General features: G+C 30.9%; 1 protein-coding gene across 1 annotated transcript in view; it reads right to left on the minus strand.

Moving 5' to 3' along the window:
• LOC119608376 (protein timeless homolog) overlaps positions 1-23,102 on the minus strand; it is a gene marked incomplete at its 5' end in the record, with an annotated part of 73,253 nt that extends 50,151 nt beyond the window's left edge. The window contains one exon of the mRNA XM_037962777.1: positions 23,057-23,102. Within this exon, the coding sequence (XP_037818705.1) occupies positions 23,057-23,102 (46 nt within the window). The remainder of the gene's footprint in view (positions 1-23,056) is intronic.
• Positions 23,103-24,183: the final 1,081 nt, after the last annotated feature.

Here is a 24,183-nt window from a genome sequence, read left to right on the forward strand (position 1 = left end):
TCTGTCACATCAATGACATCTGTTGAGATGGCAACAGTACCGGAGAGAGAATCCACACATATTTGGCATTTGGATATATCAGTCCTTAAAACAAAATTCTCTCCCCACGAATTTGGATATAAACTACAGCCACTACGTGGATCCCGAAGGAACCTCAACTAATTGACCGGTCAGGACTAGGTCCTTCGGGCAACCGGCCACACGTAGTGCCAGATTATATGGTACTCTGGTCAGACCCCATGTAAAATTATTCTAAGAAAAGGCCGAAGATACATTTGATCATCACCAGCACCTCTACACCCCGGGATTACAATACACCAAGATGGAGTTTTTCGTCAAGGAAACATTCCCCCTGGGAAAGACGGACGGACGGACATAGCTTAATTGAAAGTAATTTTGAGACGATTGGTATACCTTAGGGTGTAGGACTATTATTTTTCTGTATATAGTGCTTAAATTCTATATTTCTTTCTGTAAAAAATAAAAAAATTGTGTTTATATAAAGACCACCTACGCTACTTTTTTCTAAACTTTTCAGACTTACCCTCATATACATGGTCATTACCATAGTCAACACGCTGCTGATGATGTTGTTGTTGATGAAGGGAAAGCGTTGAGCGAAAAAGAGTCATTCATTGTTTAGCATTTCATACAAATAAATACGTACAGTTGTTTGCATCTGTATGCTGGGGTATACACAACCTTGTTAGTATAAAGCTTGGAAATAATGAAAATTATTGTAGTTGTTATGGTCGCGTTGATTGAACAATCAACCAGTCAGTCAGTCAACAAGCATTCAAGGACTTTAGCTAAAATCATACAGCAGTTTGGGGAAAAAACAATTGTCCAACCAAGCAACAACAATATGAATGACTATAAAATATTATTAAATTGAAATTGAATTGAAAACTTTGTCCATAAAAGTCAATATACAAACACACGCACACACATACCCTCTACGAGAGAAACACAAACACTTTCACACACATTATCATTGAAACGAAATGAATTTTGTTAAATAGAAATTTAAAATCGATTTTTGATAAACTCTACGTACGCAAACACAGACTCATTGAAAGAACGAACACAAGAACAGAAATCAAATCGAATTGAACTGAATTGAAAAAAAGGAATGAACAAATGAGAGAAAAAAAAAACTTAAAAATAAATTGTATTTATTTAAAGACATTAATTTAATGGCAGAAAGTAATATTGTCTAAAGGAAATGAGATAAGATGTGTACATTTTTCAATATTTATGTAGAAAACGATGAAAATTAATTTATGTCCATAATTAAGTTTTAATTAAACTAGACACTTTAGATTTATTAGTGTTGCCAATAAATTGTATGTGAGTAATCAAATTTTAACTAATTAATGATAGTAGATGCAGCTTAAATGTTTATGGAAATATGAAATTAATTTAATTAATTTATAATTTATAGAATTGTTACTTTTAGGAATTGCAATTATCTCCAATTACTAAAATTAACTACTTTTGTTGTATTTTAAACGAAAAATACTCATAATAATTAAGAGGGAATGTTTAAAGATTTGAATCTTCTATGTATGTATATAAAAGAGTCGTGTTACTAACTGACTGATTCATCATCACACAGCCCAAACGGCTGAACCTAGAATCATGAAATTTTGATAGTAGATGTGTTTTTAGTTATGTAGATTCACTAAGCAGGGATTTATGGAAATTTGAACATTTAGGGGTAAAAAACGCGTAAAACAGGTTTTCTTACACAATATTAGTGATATGTACAAGAAAAATTTTAAATGCACCTGTATCTACTCTTAAAATAAGCAGATGGGTGTCTGGTACTTTTTTGAAATTCGTACTTTTAAGGGGTGAAAATGTATAAAAGGGGAAAAAATTTTATTTTTGGTACTTTTTTTTAGCACATTAAGAAAACTTTTTCGATTTATTGACGTACATCTATTGAATTACTTAGGTAGGTAAGTAGGTAGGTAGGTTGATAGGAGGATGAATACTACATCAAATCCGAAGAAATACTAGGTGTACCCTATCCTAGGCCACTGTTGTGTTGCTCCTGTTGTGCGCTCCTTTTCATGAAAAAAAGCAACTGAATGAATTATTTTTCAGTGTTCCGAAACTTAGTTTCCTGAACGTAATTCCTAAGAATCTTCCAATCAGTGTTAGTTAGAAATGTTATTTCCGGAATAACATCACTTCCAATATACTTGGATCTAACTTCGACGAATGCCTGGCAGTGGCAAAGAAAGTGCTCCAGAGTTTCACTGTTCTCTCCACATGCTGTACATTCGTCTGAATCCGTACGTACAATTTTGCAGAGATGTGCTCGTAATCCTGTGTGTCCACTCAGAATACGTACCATCATACTAACTTCAAACTTGCTCATTTTGAGGAGATTTTTCGTCTTGCTCTCATCAGGGTCAGCCCATAGATTCTTCGTGGTTCTACCCACTGTTTCATTATTCCAAGAGGCCTTATGGGATTCACTCACTCATATTTTTAGTTCAGCTTTTGTTGCGTCGCATGGCTTTGCATTTGTCAGGTTAATTGCCTCGAGCTCCCTTCCCTTTAAAGCTATTACATTCGACCTATCGTTACCGACTACTTTCGAGTGGGCTGGTATCCATAAGATGTGAACCTTACCTCTGGGAGAGTATTCAGTTAAAGCTTTCTTACAATCCAATACGGTCTTAGATTTAGCTATAGCGCCTGATATCGCCCTAATTGCCTTCTAGCTGTCGGTAAATATAATAAGCGCTGTGGGCGCCATATTTATTCTAATCCAATTTACGCATTCCGTTATTGCTTGTAATTCTGCCTGGAAGCTTGTGTTATGATTTGGTAAACGGTGGTATATTTCTGTTTCTGGGTCTTCAATATAGAACCCCAGTCCCACTTTGTCCCTCAATTTAGAGCAATCCGTGTAACAACGGATTCCTACTGGTATTTGTTCTAATGTTCCGCTTGATCAAGACATTCTATCTGGGATCAGCGTTTCAAAGTTTCCGACATATTCTGTGTCTGGTATACGATCAGGCACGTCCAATGATTTTGTATAACCTTCCAATGTGTCCAGAATACATTGATGACGTATCCTATAACCGCTTTTGGCCAGTTCGCCTATAGTAAAGAGCCGCCTCATATCTTAAATATGTTTCAATTCAATTACTTACTAACTCTGTAATATTTATTGAAATAAAATATTTGCTATTTCACTGGGGAAAAAAAAGTACCAAAAAGGGGAAAACGGGAAATTTAATTTATTCAAATTAATTGAGCCAATTTTTATAAAATTTGAAACATAGTTAATATACTCACACAAACTAAGCTATTGGCATATTACTTCAGAATTTAAGTACTAAGGACCAAATTCGGCTAAATTGTTAGGTACTTTTTGAAAGCACAGTTTTTCTGGAACAAATTAATGCAGATTTGTTTCGTTTGAGTTTTATCTGCGATATATAGATTTAAACACAGAATATTTTGTAAATTTAATTTTCGAAAAAGTCTATTCTTAGGCAAAAGGGGGAAAATGTTACTCTTTTTATTAGTACTTTCCACAAAGGTAGAATTTATTGCACATTTGGTACTTTTTCTTTCTTCAAATGATACTATTTGTTTGTTCTATAATATGAATCCAAAACACATGATTATTAAATATACATAGACGGTCCTTCTTGAATAAGATTCTTTAGTATAGAACATATTAGTACTTTTTATTTCTCAAATGGTACTTTTTGAATTTTTTAAAATATTTAATCTAGAAACATATATTTGAACATATATGGTACTGACTGAGTAATAATCTGTAATCTTTGGCACTTTTCCATTTTTCGAATGCTACCTTTTGTATTCACTATACATAATAACCGGAACACATGACACACGGTCCTTATTAAAGGAAAATTTATTGAGAGAAATTTTTGTACTTTTTCATTTTTCAGATGGTACTTTTTGAATATATTAAAATATTGAATATAGAAATATAAAATTTAATATGTAATATGAAAGGGACTTTTTGGTTAGGGTAGGAAAGCACCCAGGGTATTCTAAATTTATAAATTTTTTTGAAATTTTATTTATGGAAATATTTCGAAAAATTTTCTTTTTTTTACAAAGAAATATTGTTTTTTTTTTTTAATTTGATAATAAATTCTATACTTTTTCTAAATTTTTGTTAATTTTAGAGATTACGTGGTATGTATGACAAACTTATTACGCACAGAGAAGGATAACTAAAAGGAAGTGGGCTTATCAATATTAAAGAGTAATGAAACAAGTCTAATTTGTTTATGACCTGCAGAGAGCAAATTCTGGTTAGTAAGGATGAAAAGTCCTTTATAAAAAATTAGTTAAATCATAAATATACAAGCAATCAAGGTAACCATGAACTGTTTAAAAGTTATTGTATTTTTTTCATAAATTATTCCTGTATTTTTATTTTATATAAAAAAAACATAAAAAGGACATTATTACCTTTTTGTATTTTTTCATTTTTTTGTCAACATTTTTTGCATTTTTATTTTCTACACAGGTTTTAGTAAGAAAGAAAAAGTGTTGACAGTTTTGACCATTGACAATTTTAGGCACGTAAGCAAATTGTTTGCACTTCAAAGCACTTTTTTTGATGTTGTTGTTATTGTCCTTATTCTGACTCGATAAGGATACAAAAAAAATGGAATAAAAATTCATACAATTTCTCTGTATGCCACACATTGTGGCTTATGGTTGTAATACACTCTTTCCCAAGTGTGAGTGTGTCGCACGTGTATGCGTGTATTGGAGTGTGTATTCTTTTTGTATTATAGGTAAACAACAGTGTTGACAACTTAAGTGGTTTTATATTAAGGTATTCGTTTTACTCTAAGTTTTATTCTTATTCATCTCTAGCTCTATCTGTCCGTCTGTCTCTGGATATTTTTTGTTGGTCAAGCGTAACCCATAATTGTTAATACTCTAGCGAATTTCGTTTTTTTTTTGTTGGACTGAAAATGTTACTAAAACTAAATAAAAAGAATTACACTAACAAAATTATGTAATGAGCAAAGTTTTTTTCCTTTTGTTCATTTAAGGTTTTTTTTTTACTTTTTCCGTTTTTTTTTTATTTGGGAAACTGTTGTACCATTTATATTCCAAATGGCTGATGATGTGTTTAAATAGTATACAACAACAATTTGAAACAAATTATTAAGTGTTTGTCCAACACTTATTTCAAGAACTTCCGAGAGTTTATGTAGATAATTTGTTAAAAGGATATTAGTTAACTTGTATGGATTCTTTAACAATTTAGCTAAATAATTTCTAATAGAGAGAAATAGATAGAAAAAGTTTTAGTTCAAATATACATATAATAGTTATATTAAATAATTAAAGGACTTTCTGTAAGTATGAAAAACTAATATAAATAAGACTTGTAAGTAAGTTATGTCTAAACGATTCTGCTAAAGATGATATAGTATTTATACCCAACACCACTATAGTGGGGAGGGTATTATGCTTTTCTGCTGATGTTTGTAGCATCCAAAAATATTGGTCCTACAAACACCCTAAAGTATAGCAATCGGCTCAGAATCACTTTCTGAGTCGATTAGCTATGTCCGTCTGTCCGTCCGTCTTCCCCCGGGGCATGTTTCCATGATGAAATGTCCATCATGGTGTATTGCAATCCCGGGGTAAAGAGATGCTACCAGTATCTCTAGTCTGCCGGGACTATAAACTAGTCTGCCGGGACTATAAACTGTATCCTTGGCTTCGCCTCGGAATGATTTGGCATAGGGTCTAACCAGAGCACCATATAATCTGGCACTACGGGTGGCCGGTTGCCCACAGGACCTAGTCCTGACCGGTCAATTGGTTGAGGTTCCTTCGGGATCCACGTAGTGGCTGTAGTTGAAACCCAAATCGCGGGGAGAGAATGTTGGTTTAAGGACTGATATATCCAAATACTAAATATGTCTGGATTCTCTCTCCGGTGCTGTTGCCATCTTAACAGATGTCACTGGGTGATGTGACAAAGCAACCTATGCTGGATTATTGGGTTCGAATTGACTTTGGAAATTTCTACATACTTTGTCACAATATCTGGCATACAGAGGGATCCTGATTTAATGGCTGGATATTTCGGGCTACCAAATACGTCTCTAGGTGCTGTTGCCGAAGCAACAGAGCCATCTCAGTAGTGTGGTTGCGCGGGCTTAAAGAGGTTAAGGAATGCACTGGAATGGGTTCTTATATGATGGAGATTGCATTTTGAATAATGCAATCTTTCATGACATCATAAGGGTGGTCACCTTCCGGCTTACCGGAAGATTGATTTCACCTGATGTTGGGACTTGTCAACCCCTTCTATTGACTTTAGACCAGTGATTGCTTTTTCCTTGTCGGGGTTTTGCATTGGGATTGATCATTTCGCAACGGGGCTACTATGGCAAGAGATTAGATAGCTCGAGTTCTTCAGCAAAGTGCTTGTACATGGACCGGCTCAGTCATGTACAAAAATTGCGACCGTCTCTAGTCTACCCAGTGGATGAAAAAGATCACCGTGAAATAAGGCCGTCAAGGCAGGTGTTCACGTTAAGCACTTGACATTCGTGCCCGTCCGTCTGTGTGCACATGTAAACCTTGTGCGTACGCTACAGGTCGCAATTTTCAACATATTTTGATGGCACATACTCTACTTTTGAACCAAGGACGAAGCCTACTGAAAATGGTTGAAATCGGTCCATTATTTCCCCTAGACCCCATACAATATTAAATTATTAACATATGAATACTATGTCGAACTTAATAAAATGTCATGTTAATGGAGTTTAAATTTATGTACAAATTTCATACTGTTATAATTCATAAAATCTAATGCATTACATATATCATTTTCTAAAACCCCACCCAAAACGTTAAATTTCAAGTACTAATGTAATAACTTCTACTTCCTTATATATCTTAATAAATTATGCCGAAAAGAAATATTTGTTAAGACTGGCCTTAACTACAAAATTTCGTCATGCAATTACGATTATTGCTAAACTTTTTTCTAATGGGCGTGGTTGGTGTCATTACTCTTGTTCATCCCTTTTTGAACTCTCATCACATACCTAATTTTATGGTTCATATTTCACCTTTATAAGTATTCGCCACACATGTCCATTAAAATAAATAAAATAAATTTTTGTGTTTTTAAATCCCGCCACCAACTTGAGTTTACTTTTTTTTAATGCATTCTTAAATAAACACGCACGCACTCACACAATTTTATTATGTTTTAAGTGGAATGAAAAAAAAAAAAGGAATTTTAAAATAAATGGATTTTAAAACCTAGAACAAAAACCTCAACTATATACATGAAAAAAAAAATTATACATAAAAACAACAAAAAAAAATATGAAAAACGTGTGTGTAGAAAATCTACAAATAGAGAAAGTTAAATACGAGGGTGTAAGTAAAAAATACCTAAAAGGAAACAAATACCACCATAAAACTCATTTGAGTAGACTGAAACAGATATTAGATTCAAATCATGAAAAAAATTTAAGAAGCTGAAAAAAAAGAACAAATATGTTATGTGACATAACAACCAGCCCTCGTAGTTATATACATATGTAGCTTGAAAGAAAATTTAACACGATAATACGAAATACCAATGCGTACATATTTAGTTTATGAACAAAAAATAAGTAAAAATAATGAAAATACAAAGGGAAAAATTTTATGTCAATGTCGTTACTATTTTACTCATATATTCTCTAAACGAAACAGGACCAAATCAGCCAAGCATTTATAACACATACTTATGCACATTAGGATGGACAGTAACATTGATAGGAAGAACAAAATTGACTATAAGTATAACTTTGCTATAGAAATGTTCGATTGTTTAATTCTTTAAAAAGAAAATATTTTATAAAAAAAAGTTTTTCAATATAAAATTCTTTCTATAAAAAAATTTGTTAAATTTTCACTTAAAAATCGTTATAAAAAATGTTTGTAAAATTTTCTTTTTGTAAATTTTTTTTTAATTTTCTGTTTGTATGTAAAAGGTTTTCGTTAAATTTTCTCTTTGTAAATTTTAAATTTTCGCGTTATAGAACATATTTGTTAAAGAAACAGAAAAATTTTGTTACATTTTTCTTTCTTTAAAATCTCTCTTTTCTGCCTTTGGGGAGAAAATAATTGTTAAATTTTTAAAAGTGCCGTTCAAATCAAACTCTCTATAGAACTTTTTCGTTAAATTTTATAGACAAATATCGTTAAATTTGTTATTTAGTAAAAATTCTAGACAAGTTTCCTCTTCGAAAAAATACACCTGGGCCACAATCGTGCCTGTTATGCGCCTCTTTTCATGGAAAATGTTTGTTGGTAAAAAACCTTATAAAGCACCGTCCAACACTAAAAATTAGACCTGAACCAGATGAAACTAGAGATTTAATGCAGCAAAACTACATCCACAGTTTTTTATTTCGTGATCCTGTATCCTTGTAAAAGGACTTCCAGAGTTTCACTGTCCTCTCTACATGCTTTACATTCACCTGAATCTGCACATCCAATTTTATATGTCCACTCAGAATACGTTCCATTATACTAATCTCAGTCATTCTGATTTTGAGGTGACTTCTACTCCTGCTCTCGTTAGGGTCACCTCATAGGATCTTTGTGGTTCTACCCACTGTTTCATTATTTCAAGAGGTTTTCCTCATCCATATTTTCAATTCTGCCCTTGCGTTCGTCAGGTTAACTACCTCGATCTACCTTCGCCTTAAGTTAGATTTAAATTTATAATCCGATATCGACCTAATTGCCTTCTGGCTGTTGGTAAATATGTTAAGCCCTGTGGGCGCCATATTTATTCTAATCCGCATTCCGTTATTGCTCGGCCTTCTGCCTGGAAGCTAGGGTTGTGATTAGGTAAATGGTGGTATATTTCTGTTTCTGGGTCTTCAATATAGAACCCCAGACCCTTTGTTCTCTAATTAAGAGCCGTCGGCGTAGCAACGGATTCCTAAGGGTATTTGCTCTAATATTCCGCTTGACCAAGACATTCCATCTGGGATCAGTGTTTCAAAGTTTCCGACATATTCTGTGTCTGGTATGCGATCGGCCACGTCCGATGATTGTGTATAGCCTTCCAATGTGTCCAGTATACATTGATGACGTGTCCTATAACCAGTATTGGGCAGTTCCCCTAAAGTTATGAGCCGTTCGCATAGAATATCTAGCAACGTTTCCAGAGCCTTATTTGTCGTAGTACTCATGGCTCCACTTATACCCAAGAAGCATGTACGCAGAAATCTCTGTATTAGTTTGATATTATACTTTTTGTCCAAAGAAGTCCATCAGATTATTGAAGCGTAAGCTAGAATTGTACTAATTACACTTTTATAAAGCCAATGTGTCATAGTGGGACTAAGACCCCATTTCATGCCTGTGGTTCTCCTATATAGTGAATTATATATAGGAAGTACTTAAATCTGTCTGTCACCGTTATCTTCTTGACCAGGAAACTGGGTTCAGTATACTTAGAAATCTTTGTCTATCTTTAAATAAATTTTAATTAAATGAATTTTCCAGAAAACAATCCTATTAAAGAAATGTTTTCATATTTATACATTTTCTAGAAAATATTTTAAATAAATCATTAAAGTTTGTCTTTAGATAAAATTTTGGATACATTTTACTTTTTTTAAATTCTCTTAATCTCTAGAGGAAATTTTTAATAAATTAACTTTTTATAAGAAATTAAAAAAAAAAAAAATTCTATTTATAGATTCGTTTTATTTTTTTTAAGGAAAATTCCTGATTACTCCTTTAGTAGCAAATATTTGATAAATTTTCTCTTTAGACAATATTCTTGATAAATTATAAATTCTTTAAATTGCTTAAAAAAAAAACAAATTTTCACTCCACACGAAATGTTGCCATCCTAATACGCAAATATGTATTCTTGTCTGAGTAAAAAATACTTTGACAAACATACACGTGTGTGTACTAAAGAATGCATGTATGTTTTTTTTTTTTTTAAAGAGAAAATAAAGAAATGTATGAATATTTGAAACTACTAAAAATAGTACCTACATATGTATGTTTGTCAAGAAATTCAAAAAGGCAGGGAGAGAAGAATGACTAAAGAATGCTAAATAACAGCAACAGAAATGGGAGTGCTGAAGGTATGAATGTTTCATATTATTTCATTTTCTCTTCCTCCAGGACATGTTACAATCACCACCACAACCAACAGCAATATACATAAATGTACAATGAGTATGTGGAAGAATCAAAAAACGCGTTAGGAATTACAAAATGTTACATTAAATGCATTGGTTTTGTTTTCTTACGTTTTTTTTTTTTTTCTATTTGGTTTTACAGGATTTCAGAGTTTATTTGAGGTGGGCTTGGAATACACAATTCACACTGAATGCGTGTATTTGTGTAAATACGTTTGTTGGCATTGTCAACTTAAAGGATATTCATGCGTAGTTTTTTTTTTTTTTTTGGCTTTCATTTTATTTATTCATTTTCACAAAAAAAAAAAAATATATAAAGAAAGGATGAAAAAGCGCAAAAAAGGAGCAAAGTTTTGTTATAAGAATTGACAATGAATGTGTTACTTTTTTTTATTCATTTATATTTAAGGACACATAGTACATTTGTACATAAGATATTATGTATACAATCACATTTATATTAAAGAAGACATAACAAAATCATATATTAAAAGCCAAGAGTTATGTGAGGAGAGTTGATGTTCTGCATGTTCTGAAATTTCGAATTCCTGGAATTTTGTATGTAGCGAAAAAGACATTGCTAACCTCTAGAGTTAATGCAATAACGGCTGACAGTATGCTTACATAATATGTCTTATTTACATTTTAAGACAACACAGATTAAAAAAAGACGATCCTATAGCTTAAATAGTGAATTTTTCAGAATACCAATGAATTGCAATTTTTGTTCTAAAATATAGTGTATAGTATAGAGACTATTTCTCTTACCCAATGACTGTGAATGTAAAATAACAATATATTTATTTTAACCAACATTGATGTTGTTAAATTATATATAAATTGGGTGTTTTTAACATTTTATACAAATATACACAAAAAACTACAATTGTATCTACCGATTTCTTTATACACTCACATACATATACATACATACCCTGCAGTTCGACATAGAGACAATGTATCCGAAAAATACAGTTATTTCCACCAACGTCATCTGTTTCGCTCTGATTTGACTTTCTTCACAAATGTGCTCTTTGTAAACGAGAATGACGACAGTTATCACATTAGTGTAAGAGAGAGCGAATACAGTCGTCACTTTACAGTCTCCAAATAATCTAGGGAGTGGACATTTCAAAAACAAACTTAAGTAAAAAGGTTCCTTGTCAAACATAGACTAATTTTGACTAGTTTTCCGTCTGTCTTTTTGTAACCTATGGAGTGAGAATCAACTTCCTTGCAGGACAAGCACATGTTGAAATAGCTAGTCATTAGGGTAGCCAGTGGCTAGGGATAATCCGTATTGTGCACTTCTCTTTTTCATAGGTTTACCTCTTTAAAACTTGCAGGGTATATACATATTTCAAACCACACACGCTCTCCCAAGTCAAACTGTCGGTTTGCCAATGTATGTATATGTATGAAGATGATTCCCAGTTTAAGGATTCTGTTTTAATTTTCTGTCCCATTGTACGTGAGCTGTGGTGGCAAAATATTTGTTTCGTACAAGAAAAAACGTAAATATTATTCCTCATACCCAGTCATTATTATTATCCTTATCGTCTTTATTATCATTATCATGTACATACATACAAACAACATACAACAATGACGTTGTACTACTCATAGAGCCTTAATGACAGTTGTAAACGTGAGTTTTAATAGTCCTATTAACAGATGTTTTCTCTTTATTTTAAATGCTGGTTGGGGTTTCCAATGATAGCGGGAATATACTAAACTGCAAGACAAGAGTATTTGATTTAATTGTTCACAAACAAAACTTAATTTTAGACAAAATTTGCGACAAACTAAAGCTTAATACTATAGCTATTCCTATAGGCGTTTATTACATATATAATATGAAATGTATTTATTAAAAATTGTATTTAATTTCTGTTAGTTTTTCATCTCCTCTGCCTAAATATGAACACTTTAAATATCCTTATGGCCCCTTAATCATTTCTTGTAACAAAAATAAATAAAACGGATTTGTATGTAAATGTTGGTGTTGAGTTTCATTTTTTAAAAATTGTTCAATTATTGTACAGAACATTAAACTCAAGTTGGTTTCGTGTTTTTTTTTCATTTTCTTCAATGGCTGGAATTTATCTGCAGTTTGTCGGTTTTTTATTAATGTTTTCTCTGAGGAGGAAAGGAAAAATGCTTTTGTTAATGATGCATGTTGGTGTTAACTGGTATTCTCTGTTTTCTGTCATGTATTGAAATATATGAAGTACAAAAATTTTTAAATAAAAATTATACATTTTTTTTTGCTGTTAAAAGAAATTAAGTATGTAACACGTAATTTAAGTTTTATACCCAAAGGATTTTCGAATTATGCACCAAGCACAACTAAAGCATTAATAAATAAGTCATTATTAGAGTGCTTAAATGTAATGCAGACGGTATATGAAAAGGAAGCAGTTGTTTAAGTACCTCTCATTACCAAGTTTATGCTGGAGTACCAAAAATTACTATTTTATACCAAAAAAATTCGAAATCAATTCAAATGGTTTTTGACACTCTTTTAAATCTAAATGACGAGCTATTGATTATATTAGATATAGATAGGATCAAAGCTCTTTCTAGGCATACTGTTTATATAACAGTTATATTGGGAAACAAACAAGCCACAATTATACAAATGATAAGAGAAGAAATAAAACATAATATATATCTTGGATGATAGCCACGCCCATTATGGCACTACAAACACTACTAAATCGAATAAAAAAATAATGTACTCTAAAGTGTTTTTCTGGGGGTTACTGAACCGACGTGAGATTAATTTGGCATATTCTCCCGAAGGAGTGATATTACTTAGGGTCTACAATTGATGCCATGCCTCTCCTTAGAGGTTTGTATGCAACAGGCCCAGGCACTAACTAACTAACTAACTAACTAACTAACTAACTAACTAACTAACTAACTAACTAACTAACTAACTAACTAACTAACTAACTAACTAACTAACTAACTAACTAACTAACTAACTAACTAACTAACTAACTAACTAACTAACTAACTAACTAACTAACTAACTAACTAACTAACTAACTAACTAACTAACTAACTAACTAACTAACTAACTAACTAACTAACTAACTAACTAACTAACTAACTAACTAACTAACTAACTAACTAACTAACTAACTAACTAACTAACTATCTAACTAACTAACTAACTAACTAACTAACTAACTAATTAACTAACTAACTAACTATTTAAAAAGGGTCAAAAAAGGTACCAAAATCACCTTTGTTACACATTTCACCCCTTAAAAGACACCCATCTGCTCCTTTTAAGAGTGTAAGATAATTAAGAAAACCTGTTTTACCCGTACCTCTGTCACCTCTGATAGATTCTTAGTTAGTCATGTTAATTTTTATGTTTCTATGTTTAATATTAAAGAAAATACAAAAAAGTACCATTTGACGAACTTTTTCGCCCAGGAATAGAGTTTTCGTGAATTAAGTTTTCTAAATATATTGTGTTTAAATATGATTTCAAAAAGAACCAAATTATTTTTCCATATTTGGTCATATATATATAGGTCGTAGTACCAGATATCCAAAATAACACTTTAATAGCGTATTTTGTGTGAGTAAATTAACAATTTTTTTTCTTCAAATTTTATAAAAATTGGCCAATGAGTTTAACTAAAACTATATTTTTTTCTTTTTTGGAGCTTTTTTCCCTTAGTGAAACGTTTTGTTCCAAAAAATATTGCAGTGTTATTTCGTAACTAAATATGTATAAATTAATAAATCGAAAAAGTACCAAAAAATACAGTTTTCTCCCGTTTACACCCAAAAAGCACTGAATTTTAAAAAAGTACGAAACAGGTGTCTCATAATTTGGAGAGATATGTCCAATATGTTTTATTAGTTAAAAAGGGCCGAAATCACCTTTGTTACACGTTTCACCCCTTAAAAGTACGAATTTTGAAAAAGTAGCAGATACTCATCTGCTCCTTTTAAGAGTAAGTATAGATGTATTTTAAATTTTCTTGTATCTCTAATATTGTGTAAGATAATTAAGAAACCCTGTTTTACCCGTTTTTCCCCTTTTTTACACCTAAATATATAAATTTCCAAAAAATCCCTCGTAACACAAAAAAAAAAAAAAAAAAAAAAAATCTACTAGATTGAAGAAATAGCTATCTAAAGTCCTTTGGACAATTTTTGCTAGAACCAATAGGTGAAAAGGTTACACTCATTTGAAAAAACTCTGTATGTCCAAAATGTCAGTTCATTTCTTCAGAGGCAGTTCTTAACCGCTAGAGCTGAAAATAACCGCAAATTTCATCCAAATTTTAATTTGGCTCACTTGACATAAAAATTGCCCATATATTGATATCAGAAATAGTTCCTGAAATAACTCTCAAATCTACTATAGAATACAAAATCAAACTTTAAAGAAAACGTTTAAATCTGTTCCGATTTTTTTACCTATATATTTTGTAATTCGTTTAGTATTATTGTAGTATTTTGTAAATAATTACACCTTCTTTATTCAAACTATTTTATCAATCATATATGTAACACAGTACGTATGATTATTTTTAATAGTACTGATATTATTCATACGTCATATATAACTTGTTTTGAAAAATCTGCACAAAATACTTTTCAAACATCCTCGACTTGACTTAATTTAAATTAAAGTATTTCTTTTTTACTTTAAATAAATGTTAAAATAGTTATTTGTTAAAAATATTATGACAATTTATCACAATGTATTTCATCAACATTCATGGTTTAAGACAAGAGTGTCTATTGTTTATTTAAAACTTAAAAACAAGCTAAAAGAAATTACAAACAGAACAATGAATCCATTTGCAATGTGTTTAAAAAATATACATATAAAGTAAAAGCATTTTAAACCTAATCAGCTAAACCATTAATATAGTAGGGAGATTTATTTATAATAAAACTTGAATTTCATATTTTTCAAATTTGCTTAAATTAAACATTTTGAGCCCTGCTAAATGAATATTTCAGAACAGTATTAAGATTAGAAAAACAAAAATAGCAGCAGTAGTACAATAAAATATAACATAAGGAAAAACAAACAAATACTGATACAAATAGTAAAAGATTATTTTAAAATAAAGCCTCAAGAAAAGGTTATTTGCTTTTCATAATTTATAATCAAGACACAATGATGATGATTTGATGTTTAACACAGACACGCATACACTTTAACACATACAAAGTGTCACATAGTCATATTTTACAAATATAAACACACACGCTCACTCTTTTATGGTAAACAGCCTACACTCATAATAACAGTCCTTTAAGACAACAGAAACAATGACACAGAAGCAGACACCAGCAACAACATTAGAAAAATGATAATGGTAGTTGTGTCTAACAAACGTGAACAAAACAAGTTAGAATATAAATGAGAGTGTTGCAATCTGAATTATTATTTCATATTTTTTCCATTTCTTCTGTTTTTGTCATCATTATTTTCGATGTTTAATATTTTTTTTTAACAAATGATAACAAAAGACAAAACAAAAGACACAGCAAAATTTAAAAAAATATCAAATAAACGCGTGACACAACATGTCATTTCCATAAAGAGAAAAATATAAACTCACACACATGCAAATATAGGCTCATATTAAAAGCATACGTTTAGGCTGTGTTTTCTGGAAAAAAACTAAAGGGAAAAAATAATACCTCAAAACACAGCAGGCAGTCAACTAGAGACATACAGATATAATCACACTCATTCATAATCATACAGTAGTAGTACATTTCTATATCAATACTCACTAACATTGAGATACATACATACTTACACACAACATCACGCAACCTTGCATTTGTACGTTAACATTGGAAATAAAACTCTTTTTCTTCTCTCGTCGTGACACTCACAATTGTTTAGTGATGACTTTGCAAATGTGTCTGTATAACAGTTAGCTTGTGTGTGTGTGTATTTTGTCATATTTAAGGTTTATTTTGCTTCTTTAAAATAATACTGTTACTTTGTAAGAGTATTACTGTGTTTGAGTATGTATGTATGTTTATATGAAGGATCGTTTTAAAACGCGTAAAAAATACAGCGACAAAGCTTTTGTTTTATCATAATCCTGACAGTCATAATTTTTTGTTATTGTTTGTTATGCTCAGCATGAATACGAAATATAAAACAAAGACTTGTAAAAAACACATAACAGCAACAACAACATAATGATAAAAAGTAAAGAGTTTAATATTAAATTTTTTTTCAACAGTGGGACTAGAAATATATAGTGAAAGTATTATTCAATATTACACTTTTGTCCCAATTCTGACTTTTGCACTTTCATAGCTGAAGATTTTTTACTACAGTCGTAGAATCGATAAAGTGGTTCTGACAACACGTGATCTAATTGAAGTTTGACCTTTAAAACGGTTTTGCAATATATCAACGTTTTGACAGGACCACTCCATTCGTCACATGTAGTATTGTATGGTATTAGATCCAGCCTGTAGCCGTGAGAAATCTCAATATGCTATTAAGTTTAGACCCTGATATCTCGCTAAGGTTGGATATGAAGTGACTGCCAAGGAAACTGTTTCTCTTAGCAGTTAAAGCAGGGCATTCACAGATTAAAGACCGTTTCTTCTTTTTCCTTATCTTTGCAATTGCTACAGTACTCGTTGAAGGGGAGCCCAAGCCGACTTGCATGTCTACCTAGCCTCGATATATCCCGCCTACTTCTGGTGCGTTTCTCATTGAAAGACGGCCATAATAACTTGACTTCTTTACATGTGTCTACGTTATTTCATATATTTTCAGCCTTTTGAAAAAAGAATCTCTGGATGCTGCTTTTGTCAAAATCCAACGGTGTTGCTACTGAAACGGCGTTAGAGATATTAAGTGCAGATTCCGTTCTGGTAAGGTCATCTGCAAGTTCATTTCCATAATAGTCACTATGCGCAGGAACCCAAATTAGGGCTATGTCAGACAGATGACCCAGCCTTGACAAATCCTTCTTGCATTGTCTGACTAGTAAGGATGTGGTAGTGTATGAGTTTAGAGAAAGAAGTGCCGACTTACTGTTGAAAAAAATCCTATGTTGCCACGAATATTGAGATCGTATAGTACTCTACAGATATCGTATAGTACTCTACTCAAACATTTTAAAGCGGAATAATTTTTCATACAACCATTTAAAGTATGTAGATTTATTACATGGACGGACGGACGTGATCATGAACCGATTGGTACAGAATATAAGAAATAAAGAACTGTTATGTTTGAATGCATGGATAATAGAGACTATAAAAGTATTTTTGTCTTAAAATTTTCTTTGCCAAAATAACATTTAAAAATATTTCTTTAGATTGTTCTACAGTATTTTTCTTTTAAACTGATACTTAACCCACATACACGTACACTCAAGTGCCATTTTGTTAATACACATATTCCAACAGACATACTCACACACATACATACATTGAAATTATAGATTATTAGGTTAAATATAAACATTAATATAAGTTAATATAGCACTCAATACCTACAACATCCGCAAAAGTATTACGAGCGACATTCGGGAAGAAGTTCTAAAAGAATGACTTTCATTCATTCTTAAAGACATAATTGTATTATACTTTATATAGAGTTTATATAAAGTAATAATAAGAATTTCTTATATTTTTTTCATATTTTGGTGTAAAGCTTAAATATTAAAATGTGTTTTAAATTAAGAACGTTTTAGGCATATGAAATATGTATGTATGTGTATGAATGAAATTATTTAAATAAAGTATGTATTCCCTTATCAAACTTCATTAGACAGTTTTTTTTGAATTCTTGAAAGAACAAAGGATTAATTAAAAAATAAATTTTAAAAAACAAAGAGAACAACAAGTTTATAAGCCTTAAAATATGCTTCAACATGTTTTATTGTTTATTACTTTCTCTTTTATACTTCTTATTAAAAAATAAGCATATTACAGCATAAGAAAAAAATTTTAATACATATTGTACATGTGCTAGTATATGTTGTTGTAATTTTTTTTTTGTTATTACAGTTGAGTTTATTATAATCTTTGACATAAAACATGTATGCATTCTTTCAGTCACTCAGTTAGTCAGTCATACATTCACTCTTCACTTACTCGTTTATTCATACAGTCATTCAACATCATACAACAACAACAAAAATAACTTTATCAACTAACATAACAACAACACTTCATTATTCAACACTCAAGTATAGGAGAGAGTGTGTCTGTGAACGGATGTTTGTTATTGTAATTCCGGTAAGAATATATGTATAGACACGTTCTTTTTGAAATCCATAAACTCTTCAGCAGAAATTTTTATTCAAACAAGGATATTGTTTGCCTTGTTAAAAAATCTATATGAAAAACATTATTTATTTTTTTTATTAATATTAGTTTTGATCACAAGCAAAAAAAATATATAGGCATTTTTCTTTTAAGAAAATTTACATTTATTAAAATTTGTTCGATGTTTAATGTTTATCTTTTATTAATATAGATTATATGGTTTAAGATTTTATTTTCTAAAATAAATTGCTTGAAAATTGGATTTAAAAGTTCTTCTTGAATTTTGTAGTTTTGTTGAATGGGGTAATGTAATACGGTGCTAGATGAAATAATGGACCGATTTTAAAGATTTTTAATAGAAAGAGAAAAGTATGTGCGAAATTTAATCAAATTATTTGAAAATAGCAAGTGTGTGCACAAGACAAACGGAAGGACAGACAGACAGACAGACAGACAGACAGACAGACAGACAGACAGACAGACGGACGGACAAACAAACAAACAGACAGACAGACGGACATAGCTTAATCGAGTCAGAAAGTAATTCTGAGCCGTGTATGGTGGGAGTAGGACCAATATTTCAGGTATACGGTATAAAAACTGCTTTAGGATTTTTCATATTTACTTTTTACGGGGAGGGCCATTCCCATTTTTCCAGTCGGCTATATACAAAAGAATGTAAGTATATTAGGCTCTATTAATTCATATAGGAAGTGTCATGCCCATTAGGGTTAAAACTTTTATACATTTTTTGAAAATTTTAAATCGGCCCTATTAGTTCTACATAGAGTATAAAAAAAGTACGTCAAAAAAGTTTCCGCGGCAAATGCTCTAAAGATTTCAATATATACTCTAAAAAAATTAAAATTTTTTTAATACAAAATCGAAATTTTTTGGTATGAACAAGTGTCCCAAGACATTTATACGGTAAATCCCTCTTTCAATTTTAGGACCCACACATATAGATTATACTATTAAAAATTCTTGTAAATTTGTTTGTGAATGGTTCAAGAAAATCAATTTGACGCTGAAGGTTTTTGCACCAAAATGACATGAAAAATGGTTTTCTTTATTAGAACACTACTGGCTACCACGTAGAGATAGGGCCTAATTTTGGTTATATCCCTAATGGCCATGTTCCTACTCCACTACTTAATTACCCAAATGTTCACATAGATGTTAAAGTTGCTCGTGTAAAATTTGAGGCATCTAGCTCTAATAGTTATCCAGATATACGAATTTTTGTATTTAATTTGTATGGATGCCACGCCCCCTATTGCTAGTCCTGCCAGGTTTTCCTAATTTCTTCATATGGATGTCAATGACTATAGTGTAAAATTTGAGGATTCTATCTCTTATGGTTTCCCAGATATACGAAATCCTATTGGAAATGTCACGCCCTATGTTGCTAATTCCCCAATTTATTACCAAAATGTTTACATGGGTGTCAAAGTCGTTTGGGAAAAATTTAAGGATTTAAGGATTAGCCGGACAAGCAATAGGGGGCGTGGCCCCTATTTCCCTTCAAATTTTTCATATGGATTTCTATGTTCCCGTGAAAATTTTATAACTTCTAGGTCTGATAGTTTCCCAGATATACGAATTTTTGTATTTAATTCACATGGAAGGTACCTTGCCCCCTAGTTTTGTCCACCTATTTTACTTAAATATTCATAATGATACCAAGTGGCAACGAACAAATTTTAGGACTGTAATTGTTACATTTTCACACATATATATTTTCTTTATATAGGAAGTGACACGCCAACTATAGCTAGTCCGAACATTTTGTACGCAAATGTTCATATGGATGCCAAAATTGTTCAGGACACTTCTTTAAAACGTCTTATGTAAATATTTCGTGACTTGTTAGAATCCCTACAGAATTTGTCATTTGTTCCCAAAAAAAACTTGTTGATATTTTGTAAAATTTTTTAAGATAAAATCAGTATATTGTCAGTAGTGACCTGATGACTTGTATGTAATGAATCAACTCTAACAATGTCGTCAAAAGACACAATTTCCAACAGGGTAGAAATATTCTCAAATTAACAATGTACTTTGTTGCTCATACTATTACTTCATATGTTATTAATGAAGTGATGAAGGGATTTAATATAGATAAAAAGAAATATGAATATGAAAATAAACGTAAGCATCTCGAGTTAACTAAAATGATAAACCAACAAAAAAAGTTAATTACAATATAAGAGATCTAAATAATGTGTTTAAATTAAAAAAAAAAACAACAAAAAGAATTATCACAGCCGACGCACAAACAGCAACAACACAGCAGCAGGATAATACAACAATATGCCGAAGAAGGCACTTGATTTAGGTGAAATAAAAAAATTCATATCATATTTTTTGAAAAGGATTTTTTCTCTTTTTTTTAATAACAACATAAAATATGGCAATTTAGTATTTTCTTGAGCTTTTGTTGATGCTTATTAAATTTTTTTCAGTAAATCCTGTGCTGTGTTAATTAAAAATTAAATTAAATCATGATATTTTTATATTTCACATATGTACATTTATGTAAATACTATGTAAGTATGTGCTTATAATATCTGATATATTTAATTATAAAAACCCAGGTAATTAATGAGGGTTGTGCGATGCAGCTCTTTGGTATGTAGTACTATATAAATTTTAAATATATATTTTTTCTAAAAATTGTGTAACATTCTTTTTTTTAATCATATATACAAAATGTTTCCTAATACAAAAAATTGGTTAACAAAATAAATTTCATTTTCACCTTCTACACATACATATTTTTAAGTTATTAGTTTAACACAAAAAATAATACCTTTTTCATCGAAATTAATGTTATTTCGTGCAAATTTCTTATTTTGCTATTAAGCGTTTGAGAATCATATTTTAAAGTCAGCGAAAATGTACGTGAATGTTTGTATTTAACTGGTTTTATTTTCTAAATAAATAAACCTCTTAAAAATCTTGTTAGATTAAAAAATATAAAATACAAACAAGTAAGAATTTATAGTCGGGCATGGCCGACTATACATTTTTACGTTAATTCAGAATTAACAATTTGTTGACAAAAAGATAAGCATTATAAGGTTATATGGGGGCCTATATATAATTAGGGTGCTATCATTATAAATTATGGTAGACGGATTTACGTCTACATTAAAGTTATTTATGCAGAATTTCATCGTGATATTAGTGTTTATAAGTGAATATTGACAGTCAAGTCATTTTCTGAAGGGGACTTTGTATGTGTGATAGGGTCAAATGAGGCCCGATCATTACGAAAATCAGCAGTATCATTAAGACTTATATAAAACTAAGTTTGCCAGATTTCTGGAGTGATACAAGACTATTTAACATATTTATGAGCTCAAAAACCCAATTCGGGGAGTACGGTTGTATGGGGGCTATGCGAAATAATGGACCGATTTAAACCATTTTCAATAGGCTTTGGGTCAAAAGAAGAGTCTGTGCCAAATTTCATCAAATTATCTTGAAAATATTTACATGGACACACAGACGGAAAGACAGACGGATTTATGAGCTCAAAAGCCCAATTGGGGAGAACGGTTGTATGGGGGCTATGCGAAATAATGGACCGATTTTAACCATTTTCAACAGGCTTTGGGTCAAAAGAAGAGTCTGTGCCAAATTTCATCAAATTATCTTCAAAATATTTACATGGACACACAAACGGAAAGACAGACGGACGGACATAGCTAAATCGAATCAGAAAGTGATTCTGAGCCGATTGGTATACTTTAAGGTGGTTGCACAAACGCATAATGCCCTCCCCACTATAGTGGTGTAGGGTATAACAACAAACTTGCCAAAAGAATTTTATAAATTCAACACAACTACCTTGACAAACAAACAAATCTAAACATATTATTTTTAAGCTAAATGCGGATGAGTAACATCAGTTTAATATTCACCAACATTTTAAGCAATTCACATAAATACATATAGAGACATTAATATAACATTTTAAAATAACCCAGCAACCAAAATTGTAGTAACTATTTAGTACATAACCTGGTAATGAGTGGGATTTATCAATAAAGTTATTGACATTCTGTTGAATATGATTTGTAGTCATTTGTCTAGAGCGTCTGTCTAACAGACATGAAGTTAATGGTTTGAACCCTAGTTGATATCAGTCGTTTTTTTAAGAGTTAAAAGCTATTCCAAATAGCACGAAAAAATAACTTATTAATAGAGCACTGAGTAAGCAGATAGACTAATAAGCGCAGACAACCGATATACACCCGTGTGTAAGTCCGGGAAAGTGGGGTAAGAACATTTGTAACCAGTAGTTTTTTGAACCACGTCGAAGAAAAATTAGTAGTTTTCACTTAAAAAGTAAGTACTTCCAATTTAATCCAATATTACTTGTCAGCTTACCGAGTACGTAAACTTTTCACTGAGAAGGTTTTTAGTTTTCAGCACATTAAGTAGCGGAATTAGAATCATTGGTTAAGTTGGAAATGGATCTGCTTATTCTAAATCTCCTGATACGATATATGTACATATATACATACTTACAGTAAAATAAAGCTCTTCTGCAATAAGCGACAGATCAGTGGCTTACCTAAAAGAAAAGAAGAAATATGTTTTAGTAAAGATAATATAGTTTTTACAAAAGGATTTAAAATATTTATATAATTAACTGTAAAGTATCCTAAGATCACATAAATGACTGCTGGGATTCCATAAACACGCACACACATACCACTAACTATGCATATGTGTTTACTAATACAAATACGCACAAAAATTTTGATTTAAAAAAAAAAACAGCAAAGAGAAAAGTTCAAACAAATAAAATGAAATAAAATAAAACATAAATAATGTATTTTATACGCCCGCGGAATTTGTTTATTTTGTTGGGATTTTCTTTTTGAAATTACAAGTGTTTTTTTTTTTTTTTTTGTTCAATTTTGTTTATCTGTGTGAGTATGTATATGTGGGTGTTTGTTGCTGTTGAATGGAACCACCACATAAGTAGGTATGTATGTGTTGCTACCATCGAATCCTTAAAACCTCAAATTAAAGAAAAACACTTGAATTTAGTTACTTTATTTTGGCCAAATAAAATCCTGTTAATTGGAATTCTACTGTAGTTGTTTACAGAGTTTTTTGCTTGTTTTTTTTGCAGTATTTTTCTAACGTTTTGTTATTTTATGTTGGGGTTTTTACTTCGTTGATGGCTTTTTGGTAGCTTGTTTGTTTTTCCCCTTTTTTCTCTTTCACTTTCTAGTATTATTTTATTTGTTTGTTTTGTTTTTTTTTTTTTTCGATAATGCTGTGCTGGTGTCTCTGTGTGTTAGAATCTTTTTATATGTGTTTGTATTAGAATTTATTCTCAATACTGCTACTACTAGTAGCTAAATTATACTACAAAGTTGTTTGCAAATTTTGTTGTTGGTTTCCCTTTTTTTCTTTTGGCAAAGAATAATTGTTGTTTTGTCGAGACAAAAGAGCATAAATTAAATAAAATTATATTTTTGTTTATTTAAAAAAATCGTTTTTTTATCTATAATATTTTGTTATTTTTGTCACGCAAATATTATTTTTGTTAAGAGTTGGGATTTTATGTAAGATCATGTTTAAAATATTAGAGACATTTTTTATTTTGACAAACAACATTTAGGGAGTAAATGAATGC

Source organism: Lucilia sericata, unplaced genomic scaffold, assembly GCF_015586225.1.
Source record: "Lucilia sericata isolate MDLA Ls3-8-SP2 unplaced genomic scaffold, ASM1558622v1 Contig000825F_arrow, whole genome shotgun sequence".
Classification (NCBI taxonomy): domain Eukaryota; kingdom Metazoa; phylum Arthropoda; class Insecta; order Diptera; family Calliphoridae; genus Lucilia; species Lucilia sericata.